The 21,841-nt window shown below is 36.1% G+C and overlaps 1 protein-coding gene across 1 annotated transcript in view; it reads right to left on the bottom strand.

Annotated features, from left to right (window-relative positions):
- The window catches only part of PDE6C (phosphodiesterase 6C), a 28,616-nt gene extending 8,633 nt beyond the window's left edge, over window positions 1-19,983 (bottom strand). Inside the window, exons 1-14 of the mRNA XM_027672163.1 lie at window positions 18,392-19,983; window positions 9,506-9,658; window positions 9,302-9,391; window positions 8,941-9,081; window positions 8,363-8,437; window positions 8,208-8,272; window positions 8,033-8,099; window positions 7,235-7,282; window positions 6,798-6,947; window positions 5,985-6,128; window positions 5,832-5,900; window positions 2,681-2,827; window positions 2,200-2,307; window positions 1,984-2,093 (exon numbers count right to left, since the gene is read on the bottom strand). Of these exons, the coding sequence (XP_027527964.1) occupies window positions 1,984-2,093; window positions 2,200-2,307; window positions 2,681-2,827; window positions 5,832-5,900; window positions 5,985-6,128; window positions 6,798-6,947; window positions 7,235-7,282; window positions 8,033-8,099; window positions 8,208-8,272; window positions 8,363-8,437; window positions 8,941-9,081; window positions 9,302-9,391; window positions 9,506-9,658; window positions 18,392-18,871 (1,847 nt within the window). The 5' untranslated portion in view covers window positions 18,872-19,983. The remainder of the gene's footprint in view (window positions 1-1,983; window positions 2,094-2,199; window positions 2,308-2,680; window positions 2,828-5,831; window positions 5,901-5,984; window positions 6,129-6,797; window positions 6,948-7,234; window positions 7,283-8,032; window positions 8,100-8,207; window positions 8,273-8,362; window positions 8,438-8,940; window positions 9,082-9,301; window positions 9,392-9,505; window positions 9,659-18,391) is intronic.
- Between the last annotated feature and the right edge of the window lie 1,858 nt (window positions 19,984-21,841).

The raw sequence follows: 21,841 nt of genomic DNA, 5'->3' as shown, positions 1-21,841 counted from the left end.
AGTTTTTATTCAGGTTTCATGTATTTAGGGTTAAAATGCTTCTGATCTCCATGTTCAATAGTTTAATCTGAAAACATTAACCATTGGTGTGACGCAGAGAAAAAAATCCTACTTGCTTGCCTTCATTTTTGTTAATGAGTGATGATGGAAATTGAAGAGCACTGGGTGTTCAGTGCCCACTGAAGTCGAAGGTGTTGTTAGATACCTCAAAACGCAAAAGCTGTGTTATTTAATATATGCCTCTATTTTGTCTTGCATGTTCAGTTTTGCTGTTTGTACAATCTACGCCAATCCTGTGTACCTTAAAAATAGCTTTTATCCATCCTTTAGTGTTTATTCTGTGGTATGGCTTTTGAACTCTTGTATATCTGTAATGACTGTGTCATGTTCTCTGGGATTCTAGTTAACTGTAACTTAAATCTGAAATAACAGTATAATGGAGTTTAAGTCCTCTAATGGCCTTGGGCTTCTCCCCTCCCCTCAAAATCACCATTTTATGGACTGCACAAGTCCTGACAGCTTAGGCGTATTCAGTCTTATCACAAAATTAAAAGCGTTCCCCTGACGTTGGACTAAGCTTCAAGCAGAGGAAATTCTGCGTCAGACTATGGTGGTGGGATGAAGGGACGAGTATCCTACCTACAAGGGCTCCAGGTGGTTCTGCATGTTTAGAACTGTATTTTCCTCCTTTCTTCCCTCAGCTAATAGCTGTGTTCCTCAGATAACCTGGGTGGGCTACATCATACCTTTATTTTCTGATGTGATTAAGACTGTTGTGGTAAAGCCTAATAAGTTTTATAAATAGCTTTACTGCGTATGACCTCATGTAGAGGGCTTTCAGCTAGGGAAGACCACAGTAGGAGGATTTAAACCCCACTTTAAACTTGTTTGGATGAGAGGCAGTCCACTGAATAAGAATCAATGTCTGTCATTCTCTCTGTCCTACGTCACGTGGAGAATCCCTGGGAATAATCAGAAAATCCCCCTGCGTCACTGTTCTAGCACACAGGCTGAAATGCCTCTCCTGTGAGGAGTGTATTCAGGGTCAGAGGGGGAGGATAAATCATTCTGGAGATATAGCTGGTGGAAACTGTAGTCAGAAAATTATAATCTTCTGGTACACGTGACATTTTGAGAAACGTGTGTTCTCTGGCTAGCACTTGGAAACAAGCCCTCACAGATCATGTAAGAGACTAAATGGTCGATTCTTCACTCTTCAGGACAAGAGTGAGTCTCACCATGATATGTATTGTTGTAATACAAAGGTAAATTTAAAATGAATTAATATCGTTTTATAACAAGCATCTGCTAATTCATATTGTTTCATAACAAAAAAGATAGAAACCACAAAGAAATCCTTTAGAATATTTTCTCAGAACAAGAGGGAGCAAGAACTGCAAAGCTGAACCTCCTGATGTGTAACTTCTGGGCATGTGGACTCAGTGGTAAACTCAAGCTTGTTAGCTCAGAATCCTGTATAACATGAGGAGGTTACACCTCAGGAAAGGACCTACATCAGTCAGGAAACTGAGTGTGGGAAGGAACAACTGAGCTAGTCATATTAAGCAGTGGAAAAGAGAGGAAAAAATCTTGTCTTACTCTAAACTGGCCCTTGTCTATGTCACATCCTTAATCCCTCTCCAGAAAAGTGCTTATGCCCCTTGTCTTGAAAAACACAAAATGCCCTTTCTCATTTCTTTGTGGCCTCATGCATGAAGTTTTGTCTACTACAATCCAAGCATTGCTAGTGTCTCTTAAAAATGCAGCATTAGGTGACCCTTCTAAGATTCTACTTTTGCCTTTCATCTTTGTGTTTCACCTGTCTGAAGTGCTCTGAAACAGAAATCTTCTGTAGCATAAATATTTATTCATGCGAGATGAATATGGAATATATACCTCATATTTTTGCAAGTTTTGACATTATTTTTTTTCATTTGCCAGTAAAAATAATACATTACCATGTTTTTGAGCATTTGTACTTACTTCATTTGATACAAGTTATTGGTCCCTCTGTGATCAATGTCATGGCAGAAAGCAGCAGCAACCATGGCAAAGGCTTCTAGATCAGTATAGTATTTCTTTATTTTGCCTGTCTGTAAAAGAAAACAGATAATTCCAAGGGTGTGTCTTCCTGAATTTTCCATTTGGAATTGAAAGAAAACTAAATAATGAATGGAAGGTTAATATTAGCAACATTACCATCAGTAGAGTAAACATTGTTTGTCCCACATTGAATCCATGTCTCCAGTTATGGTAAGTGATATCTCGATAACCCTTCCTGACTGTGTACATCCATCTTGTAAGAACCTATTAGGAACAAAAGTGATCAAGACTGTGCTGCTAATTGAAACAAAACAATGGAATTCCTATAAAATTACTGGAATATACTATGAATTTACTGTAATAAAGTGTCAGTTCTTTGAAAATAAATGCTTTTCATCGAATTAAACATTGAAACAGCAAATTGTTCTTATAGAAATGCATGTTGATTTAATCCCCTATATAGCTTACACAATTCAAGATTAGTTTTACGTTTTTATGACAAATATGTAAATGTTTCATTAAAAATGAAAGGTTGTTAACCATACTGCTAATATTTTAGTATTATCTACTTCTAGATTAAAGTACCTAAAATCAGCTATTTAAAAATAAATATAAACAGGAAAAAAATAAACTAAACCTCAGCTGGGACTTTGAACTTTTCAACAACATTTATCTCAAAGAACAGTCGTATTCCACAAGTTATCAGGCCATGCTCTGTAACAGGAAAGTCACTGAAGCGAAATTCATACAGTTCTAAATCTTTTGGATCAGGTAATTCTTCTTTCTGTTAGGAAAAATCAAAAACAAGGGGTTTTCTGGCAAGAACAAAGTTGGAAAAGCTATTTTTTCTTTTTCTTCAGTAGAAATACTGCTCAAGGAAAGTATGCTTACTGTGTCTTCAAAGGCCTCAAGTGTCAGTACAAACTAATGTGTATTAAGTCATGAAACACAGTTGTGATACTGCTGGCTTTCTTCTCAAAGACAATAAATAAAAGCCTTGAACAGATTCTTCCTACTCTGAATTCCAACACAATTTGTTGTGCCCATCTCAACATTTCCTTAGTTTAGAAACCTTAGGCCTTGGAAATTCTCCTTCCTGGTATAAAATCCAATGATTCTAACACTTTTAACCTGATCTCAAGGGTACAGTTCATCTTTTTCACAACCAAAATTGTTCTCGCTGAGTGTTCTTCCCTTTTGGATCTTATGATAGTGAAACATATAGTAACCAAAACCAACCTGTCTACACCAAAACATTTTTTACTATTACAGTTGAATAAAGCATAGCAACAACATTTTATTTTTACCAGAAAATTTCCTGGCATGCCTACCTACCCATAGCCTTGTCTTCTCTTGGAGACTCTATAGGCAAGCAAAGATTCCTGTACATTGTTTGACTTCTGGAGTGCTAGCTGTTTGTTTCTGCTCCATAACCAGCTCTCAAAATAGGTCTGTCCTACCTTTTCTCCTCTCTTTGTACTGGTCTATATACACTTAATAGACAAATCTGTAAGGTTGATTTGACACATCGAAAGTGGACTGGAAAATCCTACAAGATCAGATTTAAAAACTCACAAGTCTTATTTATGTTCTCATTTGTGTGATGCAGTAGATTCTTGACTGCTTCACTATTGAATGATCTCAGTATATGCACAAAGTAAAAATTGTTACAATTCTTAAATGTACCAAGCATATAGTATGTATTGTTATTATGGTTTATTTAAATCCCTTCAAGTCATTTACTTTCTAGTGCTGTAGTTGCTGGTGATTCTGCCTTTCTGTAGTTTACAGCAGTCTATTCTGAACAGTCTGACCAATGAAGAAAATGAGGGATCATTCCAGAAGTAGTAGATTGTGTAAGTACATAACCTTTGCCCTATGTACTAAATTTCATTAGAGGTTGTCTGAATCCCAATCCGAGATTTTTCTCTCTCTGAAGGGCAGACACCGAGTTTTGTCCAGCTTGTACTGAAGAACCTCCATAAAACATATACTAAATTCTAAAATGCAGAAGATACCAAAGTTAAGAAACCCAGCACCACTTGTGAACTCTTCTATAACACTCTTCATCTATGTATCCCAAAGCCTAGGGGGAGCAGTATTGTATTTTAAAGAATGTGCTCCAATCGAAACAAGAATTAACTCAAGGAAGTCTGATGCAACACAAAGGGTAGATTATATTATTACAATGACTGCCTTCCTCCATAGCAGTCTATAAATGGTCTCTACTTTTTGGATAAGGAAAAAAGATGACTGAATGTATGCATGTATTTCAACAAATAAGGATAAACATCCATTTCCTTCTCCCTGGGTTTTTCCTTTATATCTACGCAGATCAGAGATCAAGGACAAAGAAACCTAGACAAGTGATGGTTTAAGACCCATTACTTTGTGAATCATCAGATCTAGAAACACCTGCTTTATCCCATTAGCTATCTGGGACTCCAGGTCTTATAATAGGATAAAGCATATGCATGTAGCCTTGGAAGTGCAGATGATATTAGACCTTTGAATTTGTGACTTCACCATGTTGAGAGAACCCACTTTAATTGCTTTTTGGAGATTTAAAAATCATACCAGCATTATGTTTTCACATTTGGAGCCTTTACCCTAATACTCAGGTTTTGCTCTACCAGTAGAGAAATTTTATAATGTTTATCTATTGTTTTTTGCAGTTTTGCATGCAGCCAAAATAAATTTCCTTTAACAGGTATGTGAAGCTACACATGATCTGTTGATATTTTTTATTTCGCCACTTGCAAGCTGTCTGAGCATCTGTTTTGTAGAAGCCAGTAAAACATTAACACCAATGTGTTTCAGCATGCACATATACATAACTAAAAATAGTTTCAAGAGTTCTTTTCCCTATGCCTATGTGTACCTCAGCAAATGTGGTGTAATAGGAGGAAATATGTGAAGTGGTTGGTACAGGAAATCAACAGATTTTTGTATATTTGACCTTTTTTCTTCAGCCTAGCTCTGTTTTGATGTATTAACAGTGGAAGTTCATTCAGTGTTTTCCTGGAGCACATCTTTGAGGGTTTTTTAAAGAAAAAATAGGCCAGTGCATGTGCTCCAGGACTGCTGCACAAGAAAAGAAGTGCACTAAATGGGAAAAAATAGGAGTTTTCTTTCAAAAAGGCACTTCCTTTCTAGGTTGAAATACTAAGGCAACCAAAGAACTGCACAGTCTGGAAAAGAAACTACTCATTTTTGTTTCAGTAGTACCAGAGTATTAGAGCAGAGACCTGATTAGGTCAAATCTGTTTTGTCACTGTGAAGTCACAGATCACTGTCTTTGGACTTCTCTGCCTAAGGAAATGCAGGAAAATTAATCTGAAAGTAGGTTTGTTCCACTGACACTCCTACATTACTCCTGCATACTGAGAATGAAAGTGGCCTCACTTCAATATCCCTTCTTTTATTTTCAAAATTAAATAAATTAAATTCAATTACAGATATAGCATTGTCTCCATGGATATTTTAAAAGGTTAAGCACTTTAAATGTTAATTCATATAAACACTTCTTTATATGGCCTTGACTATCTAAGTCTGTTGATGTATATTTGGGACAGAATGTTTCCCTGTAGGTAACGGTGGGGTCTACACATACAGGGACAGTAGAGGTTGAACATGTATTACTAAATAAGCTCCATCTAGCCTGTGGCACTGATAGCTAATGTCAATTGTATTAATCAGGATTTGGCTATCCACAACTTTTTCTACTATGAGGACACATTACTGTCTGACAGAAATACATCACCAGAATTTTCAGTTTAATGACTTACCAAAATCCTGACGAGATCCTTTTGATCACATTCATCCAAACTATTTACATGTAATTTCTCCTTGTATTTCTAAAAATGAAAAAGGGTAAGAAAATTAAGTTTTTGTGTAGCAAATTTCCCACTTCAGTTTTGTGGTTGTGTACAGAAACTTACCAGGATAGATTCAACTTCAGCAGGAGTGGCCTTTGTCTGGTACATAAGCATTTCCTGAGCAATGTCTTTCCTGTTTTCAAGCTTGTTCATTTTGTCATAAGTGTCAGTATTTAAAACAGACCACCCTAGGAACTGTGTGAGAGTCTGGAACAAAGCCAAACAAAGCAGAGGTGATGCCAGGACAATAAAATGAACAATTTGAACTTACTTTTCTTAGGGTCCAGTTTCTGGTAGCACCCTTTGAAAAACAATGTGCCACTCTACTTGTTAGAGGCCTTTATCTCCCATCAACTGGTTCTGTAAGTACTTACAGCTTTTAATGAGGTTGTTTGTCTCAGCCTAGTAATTAAGGCCCCATATTCCCACTTTATATACCAGACTTTGAGGCTTACGAAGCTTAAGTCAGGTGAGTGGACTTGGATACACTGTGTAGCATCTTATCTTGCCTGAGTACTTGTGATCATGTGTACTATGTGAACTCCCATGATCCCAGGCTCAATATCCATTGGCAAGGAGCATGGCATTCTGGTTACCCATGGTGACCATGAATAAATAGTCAAATGATTGAAAATAAAATTTGATGTGTCTTCTTTTCATTACTGGGATGTAAATGATCACTCATAATTTTTTGGTTTTATATAGGCAAATAAAATCTCTGATTCTTAGAAACTGTATGGTGAAGAAGATAGACATTTGTCTAGATGTTAATACAGGCTATATGGAAATTTTTAGACATTTAAAATTACTTTTTACTATAATATTTTTTATTAACATTACATGGCTCCTTAAACCCTCTAATCCTATTAAGCTTACTTCAATGATCTGTTCATCATACTCATCAAAAGGCTTTCCATCTTTCCTATTGTAAAATGTTGCAACTCCCACAATTTCTTCTTTTTTGTTGACAATAGGCAATGACAGGACATTTTTGACAACCCATCCAGAGTCATCCACTGGTCCTTTCTGTAGAAAAGCCAAAAACCAGGAAATGTATATTTCTTTGAAAGTAATAACACGGCTATTGATATAAGCAATGCAACAAGATCCATGCATCAAAAAGGAGAAATTATTTATGTAATCAACTGTATGACTAATTAGTGGCAAACATTAGCATATTTGTTTACAATATCTATATTGTAGAATATAGATATAATTAATTATATTATATCTATAATATAATAAATATATATGTATAAATATATAACTATAATTAATTATATATCTATGATTATTAACTTTACTGAAATTACCTGAAATGTGAAGTATTCATCTTCTGGCGCATTCATCATGTTACAAATCTGCAGCACAAAGAAAATGAGCCATTGTTTAAATGGAATATAATGGGTATCAAGACTTAGCCTAATATTTTCAAAAGGCATATTTATTTTCTAGGCTAGGAACAGTAAACATTCTAGCTAGCTAGAGAAATTAAAACTTAGTTTTAAAACTTTGTTCCTATTAAATTAGATGTGGTTATTCTATCAGACATCATTCTGGAGTGTTTGTAGCAAAGTCCCTCATGTAGGATGTCTCACAGTGCAAAAGCATAATGGTTAAGAAAATGACTTCCAGTTTAAAATGGCATGGGGGTTTCTAGAATAAAATAGTTGAGTTCTAAGGGCTCTATTAAACATGCCATAGGGTTACTAATAGCTATCATACATCATGACTTCGAGTTACTTATATTGTCTACACGACAAGATATAAGAAAAAAAAAGAAAATTTTAAAACTTTGTATGTGATGGGTTTCTTACTTTGACATTTTTTTATGAGACTTAGCACACCTGGAAAGTGACATCAGGTGCACACATTATTCCTCTGATATCACCATAATCAGAGGAAAATTTTCCAGATGTCTTGGCTGTTTGTGCTGAGGCTTTGTCTCCATCCAGACTACTGATTCACATGGTTTCACTAGGACACTGGAACAGCATGGTATTTTTGTAGAGGATTTTGGTCATGTGGAGGTTTGGGGTTGTTTTTTTTTGTTCAATCAGAACAACTGTAGGAACTAAAACTTCTGGATTTTACTATTGTTATGAACTTACAAGTCCATTTTCAGCAACATATGTTGGCAATCCACTGATAAGACACCAGTGATCTGCTGGAGGTGACCTTTAGAGAGACAATGAAATTAAATTATTTCTACAATACAGACATGTTATTCTATCCCAGCAATATATCTAGTTACCACACATTTGCAGGGTGCCAATGAATACTCACGGAATGACTTTGATTTCTTCTTGTCCATGTAAAAGATAGTCAATAATCTTATAAAAGTTGACTTCCTAAATGAAAAGAGAAAAACATGTAGGTGACCTGTACATGTCCTCAATGTCAAACTTAAGATTCATAAAAAGAAAAATTAATATCCTTACTCGTCCATCAGGTGTCTTGGGGCCTTTGTATGGCTCTGCCTCCCCCAGCCGGATTGGCCACTCATCATAGAACTCCTGAGAAAATGATACACAGGGTTTAGCAAAACAAAAAACCAAACCGGTTCTGTGTTCAACGATAACATCACATCTGTGGATTGCAATTTTGTTTTTTATTTCTCTGTAGTTTACTATGGTCACATTTCAAACAATATTAAGAAAACATTGTTCACTGTAATCCAGGCAATGTTTACCAGTAAATTGCAGGCTAATCTGAATCTTATCTCTAGACAGTTGTACAGCTTAATTGTTGTTTAAGAAGGCAGGTATTTCAGACCTGCACTTCCCTCTTCTACCCTTTCTCATATGGAATTATTAATATGAAAAATTATCTCAAAATTAGCCTTTAGGTTTATCAAGATTGTATCTTTTGCCATGCTTAGATTTCACATGTAATCTTTGTAACATGGTTAAATTTATATAAATTATCCCAAAGGGTTAGAAAGGATGGTAACTTTGTGTCTTTGAGACTTAATGTTAGGAGTAGCACATTTCTAGCAAGTAGGCAAAATAGTTGTTACCTTCTCTTTAGTCATGTCCAGCAGACCAATGGAATATCTTTCACAATTCAGATACATTCGAATAGTGTACAGTGCTTTGTGAAACTGCCGTTCTATGTCTGTTAGCTCTTCAAATACTTTGTTGGCAGACCACAAAAGCATCTATTTACAAAAGAGAAAAAGGGTAAATATTCATAACAGTGGGAAACACATGCATCCTAGGCATTCCAGAACAAAATGATACTGGTGCATTACTGTTATCATATGAAAAAATAAATAGATGGTATCCTTACTTCAGTAAGCATGCAAGAATATAAAATAGTGGGAATAATAATGGTTTCACACAAAAATTAAGTATTATCATTTAAAAATTCTTCTATACCTGACTTCTTCGTGATTCGATATTGTAGAGATACGATGTGTGATGATTTCTTATGACCAAAGACACAAAATTGAGGTATTTTTTAAATACCTAAAAATGATAAAGAGCAAAAATAAGACTAAAGTATCAAACCAAGGGATAGAATCACTCAAACTACTAATTGAACTAACAGCTATATTGTTGTGTGTCATTTAATGGTATTACCTCTTCATCCTCTTTTGAGAACTCAGGGGCATTTAATTTGTTGAGTGCCATCAGAACAGCAAGCACCTCTTTACCCTGTGTAATTGGAGTTACCAACATATTGACTGTTTTATAACCAGTTTTTTTGTCCAGCAAGTCAGAAAAATGGTTGTTCTGAAAGAAAAAAAATCACAAATTAAATGCAGAACAATTAGTTACATGCCAAGAGCAAATGATCATTTCATTTGACAACTTCTGTTTGCAATGCTGTGAGCACAGTTTCACACTGTAGTAGGTTTATACTTGCAAAAAACCCGTTATCATTATTTAACTCAATCTTGCAGAGTTATATGTACAAGCTTAACTTAGGCATTGGCTATGAAGATAGTTTCTGAAACCAAGTTCTGTGCAGGTCTTTGTTATAATGCTGAGGAATTTGAGGAATTAAAAATGTGTGAAAATCTAGAATAAATGAAAGAACAATAAGAACTGCTCCCTGATTACCTGTGCATCTAATACATACGGCTTGCATGTAAGAGATTTACTTCATAGCTATGTCAATATTTATTATTATTTAATTATTTCTGTAGATAAAATTCATTATACTGTTCCAACACCCAATATTTAAAATTGCCACCTGTCCTGGCTAAAAATGCTTCTGGCAGAGAAGCATCCCCTGCAGGTACACATGTGGCTGAGCTGTTTCTTATTTCTTCCTGTCTGACAGACTCCCAGTCCTGTTGCTCCCAGCCCAACATCCTCTTCTGGTGAAAGGGAGGGTATAGGACTAGGGGGATCAGACCACAGAGCTGCTTTTGTTGTGTGTGTGATCCTGTGGGAATAAGACCATGTGACTAATGAATGAGCCACAAATAACTATCCAACCAGTTTCGTCCTTGAAACTGAATGCTCAGGAGGGTTTAGCAAAAGTTATTATTTTAAATTTTTAATGTAAAAAATACTGGGAGGCTAGTTCATGTTTCATGGAAAACTGTTTTGTTTCCTCACATCAAAGAAATTCTTGGTGTTTTCTTGAATGGCTTTAGTGTTCTCTTAAAAAAAGAGATTTAAAAATTTTGGGGGAAATCTGTTTGTCAAGGGTTGTTATGTTTTGTGATGTTATTATGAAAATACACCTGAATGAGGTGAGTTATGATTTGGGGGGTTGAAGTCTATTGATATGTGCATACTGAGAAGTGACATGGTTCTACTAAGCAGCTAAAATAGCCAGACTGTCTTCACTGAGCCTTTTCCATCCCCTCACATATGCCACTGCTAAAGGGCAGTGCTCAGACTTCTTCAGAGAGATGAGCACTCAAGTCTTGCTCTGCAGTCAATGGCAGATTATCCTTGAATTTCCTTTAACAAGTCTGCTTCTGATTTCTCAAGGTGATGAGCAGTTGGTGTTAAATAAGAATGTCAGGAGGCAGCAAGTGGCTGGGAACCAGGGAAGGTCAGAACACCATGGATAGGAATGGCAGCTGGCCAGAGCAAGCCCAACAGAGTCCTGTTTTAAGGACATCCAAGCAGAATCAAGATTCCCAAATCTTACCAGTCCTCTGCTGTTGACAAATATTTGTGAAGCCACTTATAAAGCAACTGACTTGTTACTCCATGGCCACCCACAAAGCTGGTAAATATTACTGCTACTGATTACTGCGTTAGCTTAGGCATCTGAGATCTGAGTGGTGGATCTCAAGGTGTCTTCCTTGCTGATAGCCTGGAGAATGTTGCAGAATGCCACATAATGGAATTTCAGCTTTCATAAGTTATGTAGAGAGCTACTTAAACAAATAAATAAAAAAACCCCAACAAATAAATATTTTCTAGAGCATAAAATCAAGCATGACAGTACTCGGAAATGCCAGAACTAAATTTTTTTGTCTGCTATTTAGATCTTTCCTCTTAATTTCCTTTTCCTCTCTTTGGTCTAGCAACTTTTTCTAGTATATTTTGAATTTATAGCATACACAACCCTGAGAAGGAAGACTGAATTTTATTATGTGATCAAAATATTAGGGTTGGGTTGTTTTTTTCCCTTCGGTTCTTCATACTCTTTAGATAGTCTGTCTTCTACATTTGCCTTTTATGTTTCCTTCTAGAGCTGCATTTTGGTGAAAGGAATTAAATTTCTGGAAGTAACTCTTAAATTTCTTTTCTATATTTATGGCCTGGAGTCTCTTACTGAGAGCTGATTCTCCTAAGGACAGCCTGTGTCATCCTTATAAATAGCATTCAATGTGTCAGGCTGTGTTTGGTCCCTGGAAAGTGTAGCCAGTTTTGAATATATCGTCCACATGAAAAGGGGATGTTTTCTTTATTTTCAACAAAATTTCCCTGTTTTGCTGTTTTCAGTTTTTCTCAGAGAAAACAGACAGAAAATGCCAATCTGTCTCTTCTGTGTAAGAATCAAATAGCCTGCTAAACAAATATGTTATTACATGGAAATACTTGGTTTTCTCTGAGATGTACTACCTACTAACATAACCATTCTGGACTTGGATGTGGTTTTGGGCTTCAGTAACAAATTCTGAATGTCTGTTTTAGCCACTGAAAATCAAGTAAATCATATAGATAATTTAACCCTATTTTGTAGTCCTTCTGCATCACTAAGAACATCTAGCATGATAGTGAGGCCCAAGTTTCTGGTTTTAGGGCACTGTGTACTGCTATGAGGGAATAAATAAAAATTTCAGACGCCCCTGTGTTTCTGAATGCTTAAAATGGATGTATATATACCAAAGAAGCTGAATCAGCAGGACACAGCTGCTATGTCTTACTTAGTTCAATAACTCCAGGCTGAAGGTACAAGCAGTGGTGTTAAGAAGTGTTCAGAAGAAGCGATGTGGTCATGTGAATTTTTCAGACAATAGAAATATTTTAATGCAAGTCTCTGTTCAGAAAGTTCAGTAACCAGAAGCCACCCTGAGTTGTGCCTAAATAGTGCAATGTAGAAAGATATAAAAATCTTGTAACGCGTTGACAGCATTCCCACTGCAAATACAAAAACTCCTGTTTCACATTAATTTGCATATACAAGCAAAAAAAATTGTGCTTAGATTTAGGCTTTTCATTACTGCATATTTTATACATAATTGCTATAAGATTTGAAGCCTTTATTTTCACTTATTTCTATTTATTTTAGATGTTTTAAAATATTTTAACTTGGGAACATAAGCTCCTTTTTTTTTTCCCAAGAAAATTACTTTTCACTATGACTCAGAAATCATGTTCATAGACAAATAAGCGAGAAATGTGGTCTGCAGTACCAGAGCCCGAAGAACATCTTGGTATTCCCATGACTACATGAATGTGGACATTTAGTCCACTTGAGCCTGCTCTTATGGATCAAACTGTCTTTTAGAGCGATGTTTTGAACTTTCAGCTCTCAGTCAAATCATAAAATAGGTGGAAAAAAGAAATGGTGGGAAAAACAATCTGCTGCTAACTCCTTAACCATAGCACATCTAAAAGCATTTCCTGCTAGCTCCACTTAAAGTTGAGATACCAAGCCATTTGCTATACAATGATCAGTTCTTGATACATCCCAAGATGTGCAATGTGTCCTGGATTTGCACTAAGGTAGCACCAGCACCTACCTAGCACAGCCAGCTAGCACAACCCTTTCAGTGAAGAAATGTTTTTTAATATCCAATCTAAACTTCACCTGGCACAACTTGGGGCCCTTTCTTCTTGTTCTGTCACTTGTTAGTTGGGAGAAGAGACTGACTCCCACCTCGCTACAATCACCTTTCAGGTAGTTGTAGAGAGTGATAAGGATCTCCCTGAGCCTCCTTTTCTCCAGGCTGAACAACCCCAGCTCCCTCAGCTGCTCCTCATTAGACTTGTGGTCCAGATCCTTCTCCAGCTTTGTTGCCCTTCTCTGGAGGTGCTCCAGCACCTCAATATTTTTTTTGTAGTGAGGGGCCCAGAACTGGAAACAGGATTCGAGATGCAGCCTCACCAGCACTGAGTACAGGGGCATGATCCCTGCCCTGGTCCTGCTGGTCACACTATTGCTGATCCAAGTCAGGATGCCATGGTCCTTCTTGGCCACCTGGGCTCACACTGGCTCATATTTAGCTGGTGTTGACCAGCACCTCCAGGTTCTTTTCCATTGGGCAGCTTCCAACCACTCTTCCCCAAACCTGTAGTGCCACATGGGGTTGAAGTGACCCAATAGAACAGAAGTGATAAGACTTAATCCTGCAGGTGAAGTGATAGGGCCAAGAGAGTAGATGCCTATTTTTCTCCACCTCTTTCTCCTTATAAAGCACAGAGGAAGAAGGGCTTACTGTGACCCCTTGCAGTTATGACTATTTTGCTTCTGTTGAGTGGGAGGTTTGTGTTGCATAGATGAGCTTAGACTGGTCAAAACATATCATCCTTTGGATGTGTGATGACTAGGAGTGTGTGTGGAGCACTACTGAAATGGGAACCGCAGGAATCTCTGACATGAGGAGCTGGTGTCACACTCCGGTATTTCCTTGCATTATCTCTACATGTTTCTGGTTTTCTTTCTAGTAGCTCTTCAGTATTTTCTTCTCTTCCTGATATATTGTTCTTCCACTGTTTGTCTTCCGCTGGTTCAGGTTTCTCAAAATTTTAAGCACTCAATAGGTGGTATTGGTGTGCTATATTGCTTCATCTCATACTTCTGCTTAGCCTAATTTCAACTCACGAATGTTTTTGTTTCATAATGATATAATTGAGTATGAATAGAAAATGAAAAACACCTACCATTAGCTACAAAATGTCATCAGTCTGATTCAAGACCAATCCCAATTAGTTAAATGAGGTGCCCATTCCTTAGGCCACACTCCAAAAATCATGTATTGTCAGGGATGTAAATTGCATTTTGAGATGTAACTTACTAGCATTACAGAACAAATTGACTTTTTTGTCTTCAAGATCACTAGGGTTGTGAAACTGAATCAAGTAGAAATTAATATATATATAGCAGCACCTGGGGGTTGAACTTTTCAGTTTTGTCAGTGAAATGCCTGCTTGTTACTTGCCATATGTAGTGGCTATTTTGCAACTTTTTAAAGTTGGATTTGTATTGTATTGCTTTTAAGTATTTTTTCACATAAACCAAGAAAATTAGGTTAAAAGGGAGATTTTACTTTTAATTTTTAACATGCATTTTTTCTTCAATTTTGGGAGCTTTCCTCTTTTAACACTAAATCAAGGGAAGAATTGTTTGGTGTTTCCTTCTGAAAGGCACAATTAATAGAATTTGTTTCTGTGTTAAAATATTTTCTGGTGAACTGACAGAACCTTTGTCTTTATAACAGATAGGAACATGTTTCCATTTTTCCAGTTAATATTCACTGTGTTAAGTGTGAATTTCTGACAATCTGATTTTTATTATCAAGATGATAAAATAGAGGAGTGGAAATTAACAATGCACATTCTTCTGAGGTAAAAGGCCAGCACATTCACGTCAGTCTGAAACTTCTGTCACTTCAGACAGGCCTGGAATTAAAGTCTCTCCCACTCTTGCATTAAAGAGAAGTAAAGCTGCAGTCTGAAGCTGGATCAGCTTGCAAGGGGATGATACAAGTACTTGCGAGTTGAAGATGTATTTAAGTTGGTTTGTATCATAGGTTTCCAGTGTTTAAATTAGGTGATACAAAGATCACTGTTCTGGCTGCTTAATCTGAGTTGGAATGTCTCCATGGCCTCTTGTTTCTTCACTTCACTGAGGTTTGTACAGGACCTCTAAAAATGAGGGTTTGTTATTTCAGCATCAGAACATTTCAGTCCCTTTATAGTTCTAATCCAAAAGCCTTCACTTCTTTTGAAGAATTTTTTTCATCATTTTTATAATTTTATGCTCTGCTAAAGCCGGGAATATTTTTTCTTGAGTTTCCAACCCTCAGTTAAATCCTTGTCTTCAAATACCTCTGAATTGAAAGGAATAGTGTAATAATGTAAATAGATTATGGATTAAAGCAAATATATATAGTATTTATTATTGGTTCTTACAAGCTGAGAATGTGAGATTTTGATTCCCCAGAAGACATACTCCTTGTTGAACTACTTCTTAGTTTTATTGGGAAATAATTCCTTACTAAAAAATGTAAAGTAATTTTACTGTCCTTTATAATGTTGCCTGTGTTATCAGTTACTATTTAAAGAATATTAATGGACATACTGAATTTTTTAGTGCAACCTATTATTTTCCTTTGTAATATTTGAGTCACATACTCTGCTAGACCCTGGGAATAATGTGAGACAAATTGTTAGGGTAAGGGTCCTGCCTGGCCTTCTATTTCTCACAACTATTAAATCCTGGATTAAACACTATTAGCTCTCACAGTCAACAGGTCCATAATCTTGTGGGGAGAGACTGTTCTGCCTGCTAATTGAATTACAGAAGGTCTGTATCTTTTCCTCTGCTTTTCTTTTCTGAAGCATTAGTCAGGATGAGGAGCTTCCTCACGTTTATTGGTACCTTTCCAGGTTGAAGAAGGAGATAATCCCTAAAGAACTGGTTACCAGGCACTAAAAGTGGAGTCATTTATTTTTTCTCCCAATAATTTATTGCTGTTCTGATCTTTAATTACATTTATTTTTGTTATAAAGGCATGATGATTAAAGAATGAAAATGTCACACCATGGGTTTGTCAATGTTGTCATGTACTTAAGACTTAAAAAGCACTATGCTGTTTGGATATGGACTGTGTCAACAGTAGAAAGTGGCTAGACACAACCTTTTTAAAGTACTATAGCCATCTAAAAGTAGTCATTGTGCATTTTGTATTCTGACGAGGCAGTAGGGGCAAAATTCCTCTCTGACTTAATTCTGTTTGTAATTTTTTGTTCAGAACTTGGGTAGCAGATAATCTAGTTTGACTGAAGTGCGTATGAAGTGAACTGAAAAATAATCATCATTTCAAAACATGATAAAGGCTTCAGTCGCTGCCTATTTCTGCTGCCATGGACTAATTATATTCCTTAAATGTTACTGACTCAAGCTGCAGTTCAGGATTCCCTATGGAGATAAAGATTCTGGTGACATCAGTGGGACCTTTGCCTGTGTGAGGAGTGTGGACTTGGACGGGAACATTTTGTACACATAGAATGGAAATTGTGACAATTTTGAGGTCTTTGGCATTGTTTTTAAATATCAAACCTTGGTCCCAGAGAAATCTCTGGGAGTTTTGTACTTAACTTATAAAATGTAAATGTTTATATGACATTTAGTTACTAAATGTAGATTAAAGGGACCGTGGTTTAATTGCATTTTTAAGTGTATGCTTAGTGGCACAGACCTCAGTAATCCTAAGAGAGTAAATGGGTGCCTAAGTAAAGATTACCTTAGAATGACTGAATAATAACTGGACAGATATCAAGCTGATATGAATTAATTTATGAGTGCAAAATACCTAGCAGGATTAGATGGACAGAAAATTTCTCTTATTTAAGCATATTCAAATGATATTTCTCACAAAATTTTGAACAAATCCTACTGCAAACAGAAATATTTGGGCAGCCCTGTTCTGGGCGCCTCTCGCATACTGATGTTGAGAAGCAGTGCAGTGTCTGATAGGAGGCACATCTTTCTTGATCCTCCTGATCTTTTCTCATGTAATCAGTCTTATGAATTTAGAAGGATTATCCTCCAATCCCCCCACGTGGTGGTAAGAGGCAGTAAGTCAGACTCTTCTTGTCAGAACAGCAGTCATTGAAGAAAACGTTAGTGGTCAGTTGAAAATCAACTGACTTGTTTTATCAAATCAGTCATTATTCTGTTTGCTCCTGTGATTCCTATTTACATCTGAGGTAGTTCACTATGTATTGAAATGTTCTTTTCACGTATACATATATTATAATTTGTTTCTGAGCTTTGAAAATAGCCCTTTATAACTGTAAGCATTATAAAATGTATTATTTTTTTGTTTACCTCTTGGAAAGCGTAGATAATGGCAGTGTATAAATATTTTTATTATTTACAGTGAGCTTAGGACATTGAGGTAATTTTTATCTCTGAAACGGCCTGGAATTTTTAATTGGCTGTATAGGAAATACTGAGAATCCAGACTGTCATCTTGAGAATTATCTTAGCACCATTTGATTATGCTCAGCTTTTCCACATAAGACTAAAATGTCACTATCTGATGATATAAGGTTAGCTATTTTTAAAGAAATCTTCAACAATCCAGGCATATTTGTGTTTCCCCATATATTTCAGAGTAGTTTCTAAAGCAGATCTCATTCATGCATGTTTAATTTTTGTTAGGTCACTCATAATTTTAATTAACATTTATAATAACCTTTTTCAGCATCTTAAGTACAGAAGGTGATTCTGTGCAAATTTAACATGAACTTCAGAAATATCAGAACAGGTCAGACTCATTAATCTTCTTCTACAGATGATTCTGAACAAAAGCCCTGGATCTAGACCTACTTGAAATTGGATCCATTTAAAATCAAACACTGACTTGAACCTGAACATATATGTTGGCATCTTCATCTGTCCTCAGTCACCTACTTGTAAGGATGCATCTTCATTACCAAAGCTGCAAATTAAGTGTATTCAGAGATAGATGTATGACAGCACAGAATGATAAGGGAGAGCACTTGCAAGCCCATATTGGAAAGCAAAATAGAAGCCTGCCTTGTTCAACAGAAACACAAATATTTGCTGGTCTCTATTTATCTAATATTCTTCTCCCTTATTATAGTCATTGACATTACAACAACTATGAGGATACTAGAAATACCTCACAAGGCTACATGATGTGGTTCTACTGGATTTTATGCAATCTGCTGATGCTTTTCTCATGTTATTGGTCTGGATTTTGTCTCTGAGATGTTTCTGAAGAATGACTTTTTACCTGGGTAGGAAGCTGAGTAAGCAAATGCACAGAAACCCATTCCCCAAGAGGAGTCACTTACCTTTGTCACATCAGGTACATTAAAAAACTTCTTGGTATGAGCAGTCCATCCCACTATCCCGATGTCCAGAGGAAGAACAGTCTCATTTTCTGGTTTTACCAAATTGTCCTCATAGCTGGAAGTTGGAGTGACATCCAAAAGCCTGGTGGCTACCTCTGGAATACCATTTCGGGAACGACAAAGAAACATACTACACCGATCAGCTGCCAGCAGCTGTGCCAGCCTCTGCAGGGCCTTGTGCACTATCTTTTCCATAACACCTGCTTCATCTTGGATTTCTGTCATCAACTCAAAAATTATGTTACATTCCTCCAGACGAGACATGTCTTTGAAGCTGACTCCTTCCTTCACATCTCCAGGGTTCACTTTAAAGATACTTCCCAGCACTTCTGGCCTCATTTTTCGGTCAAAATACTCCTTGGCAAACTGAGGATTGTTCTCCAGGTATTTTTCAACAGCATCTTTATTTACCTCACCCATTTTTGCTGGATTTTTCTTAGGATTTCTTTTAGAAATTCATCACCATCAAAGCAGGAGTGGTAGGAAGAAGTCCTAACTTGTTACTAGTAAGAAAAATGTACTTTGTACATATTGTATAGCTCACAGACATAATACATTCACCTTCCTCTGTAGCTTTCAAGCCTTCTGAAACTCTTGAGATATGACAGAAGGCACTGGCTTAGCATCTTCTTAGTGTGAGATCTTGGAGACTGCTAATTAAAGAGATGTCAGGACACTAAACCCCTGAGCATTCTTAGCTCATAAATCCTCAGGGAATCATTTTAGCATTTTAAACTAACCAATTAATTCTTAGACCTTATAAAATTATCTGACGTGTAGATGTGTATACTTGTATGTTATCTCCTTCATTCACAGTATATATATTGTACTATGCACACAAAAATTCCCACTAAAACTTAATATGAGGAATTTTAGCTAGATGCTCATCCCACATTAGACACGTGCACAGACGTACACACGTGTATTTGTGAGAGTTACTTAGGGGCAGGAAAACAGAATGTTGTGGAGAAATCTTTTAAATTGTAAAATTTAGTTTTACTTGAAATAGGAAGTTGATGATAGAAATTGGATTACTGAAAGTAAATAATTATTAAGCTATACATGCATAAAATGGGTGAAATCCTAAAGACCTCACAAAACTAAAGAACCTACAAAAGTCTGAGCTTGCACAAGTGCTAGGTGAAGATGGAATAAAAGAATTAGAATTTGACTCACCACAACCAGGCATGACTTGTTTATATATTTTTTTCTAAAATAGATAGCTAAAGAAAAAACAAAATCAGAAAATTGATTGAATTCTGAGTTGAGGAGACAGTAAAATTTTTTATTCTATAAGCATAACTATCCAGTCAGGTTCTATGCCTTCTTCAGAAAAAAACTGAGATCTCTGCTGTCTTAAATAGCAGAAAAATGATAATAACTGACAGATATCTGGCAAAGAGGGAATCTTGACTCTGCTCTTAAATATACGTGATCATTCATCTTTAAAGTTTCCTACCATCAGAAGTTCAACATTACTCCCATGAATTGAAAAGGAATGATGGAAACTGTTGAATTTTAGGAGCAAACACCCCAAGGCTATGTGAGTGAGAAGGCTGAGTTTAAGCTGAGTGCCAACTCTGACAGCGAATCATCTGTGTTCATTGAAACAGATCTGAATTTCAGCACAGTAGGAAGGTTGCAATACAACTAACCTTATTTCTGTTTGTGGCATCCACATTGCTTAGGAGCAGAAAGAGATTCTTGATGTAAGAAGAAAGAAATGTATAGCCTTTGGCAATTTTTAATTTGTAAAGAATAATTGCCAAAGTACAACTTCATCTGTCTTCCAGAAGCCACAGTGTGTCAACATTCATTTTTATCAACAGATCTATAAGAATCAATATGGACAACTAACACAGATACTCTCGTGCACAAAGAACATGTCACTGATTGGTGTGTAATGGCAGCTAACTCACTACACTAGTTTTCCCTCTGACCATGATACGAAACGCCAGGTATGACACTAATTTTTGCTGGACTGCAGTTGCCATACAGAGTTAAAAATGCATATGAAAATCAACACAGTATAAACATATTTTTTCCTGGTTCCTTTTCTCTGACTGAATTGTTTCTCCCCAACAGCGTGGAGGACAGCATAGGACACTGGTGAGTGTGTAAGTTTACAGCATCTTCTCCACAGGTGACCTGGTGATACTAAATTGTGGCAGCACAGCAGAATGTTCTCACCATTGTACACACGTAGGGCTCACAAGAAAACAGTAGAAGAAATGCACATACATCTTAGTCTTTTAATAGTTTCATGATTTGATCAGTATGTATAAAAGCAATAGAGCCTTGAAAAGAATTTTGTATGTAATTGCACATCAAGTTAAATTATTTCTTATCATATTCCTAATTTCTAGCTCATTACTTTTAATACTGTGCTTTAAAAAAAGAGGATGTTGCAGAGCTTTGATGAAATCATGTGAAGGAATAGTGACTTTTTTTTGCATTATTTGTTTGGTCATGTTTGTTTACTGACTTTGGAACATTCTACATAGTAGTTTCTTTGAAGTAGGAGGGGTTTATAGAGGATCTGTCTCATACTCGGTTAAAACATTCTAGAAAATTGTCTCCTATGTAATATTTACACATTCCTCTCTATCACATGTGAGAAACCAATTTTACAAGCATTAATTCTTTATATTGTCATCACATTAATCCAATGAAATAGAATGGTCTGTCACTCTCTGGAGGGAGAATAAGAAAAAACAGGCAACCTGATCGGGTTATACCATTTTCTTTGGGGGCAGGGAGGTTGGTGGGTTTACATTTTTGTAAACTAACAATTTTATTATCATTTTATTATCATTTTTTCTATGTGCAAGATCATATAAAATGCTTATCATGTCTGCAAAATCTCCCTCATGCCCATCTGTTTTTACAAAAAATACACTATATTTATAAATTACACTATTTGTACTTTGAGAAAACAAGTAAAGATCATATTTTAATTAGGTACCACCATAAGGTGATAAATCTTTCTTTGTCATAAAATATTTCAGGTGTAGCTGGATTGTCCCATAATCATTCTTATACCATCAAATAATTCTTTTTGTTTTTTCCTTATTATATGTTCACTATTAAAATTGCACTCTTGCTCTATAAGTGTGAAATGACATGGAAAGAAGTATCAGAAACAAATAGAAGTTCTTTATGAAATAGTTTATGTTTGGAAGACAGGTAACTTGGCTTTCTTTCAACAACTACTATATTAGTCATGTTGTGTTTCATCATGAACTCTATGTTCATACTGATTAACCATGAATAATAAAAGTTGAAGTGATTTTATAGAAATTAAAATGTAGATTGATACATAAATGTACCTTATATTTATGGAATCCCACATTTTAGAGTCAGGAAAATACATTGTGTTTTCCTATTTAT

This window comes from Neopelma chrysocephalum, unplaced genomic scaffold (genome assembly GCF_003984885.1).
Source record: "Neopelma chrysocephalum unplaced genomic scaffold, ASM398488v2 Primary Assembly neopelma1_97390, whole genome shotgun sequence".
Lineage (NCBI taxonomy): Eukaryota > Metazoa > Chordata > Aves > Passeriformes > Pipridae > Neopelma > Neopelma chrysocephalum.
The sequence above is the reverse complement of the archived record's forward strand: the minus strand, read 5'-3'. Positions and strand labels throughout refer to the sequence as shown.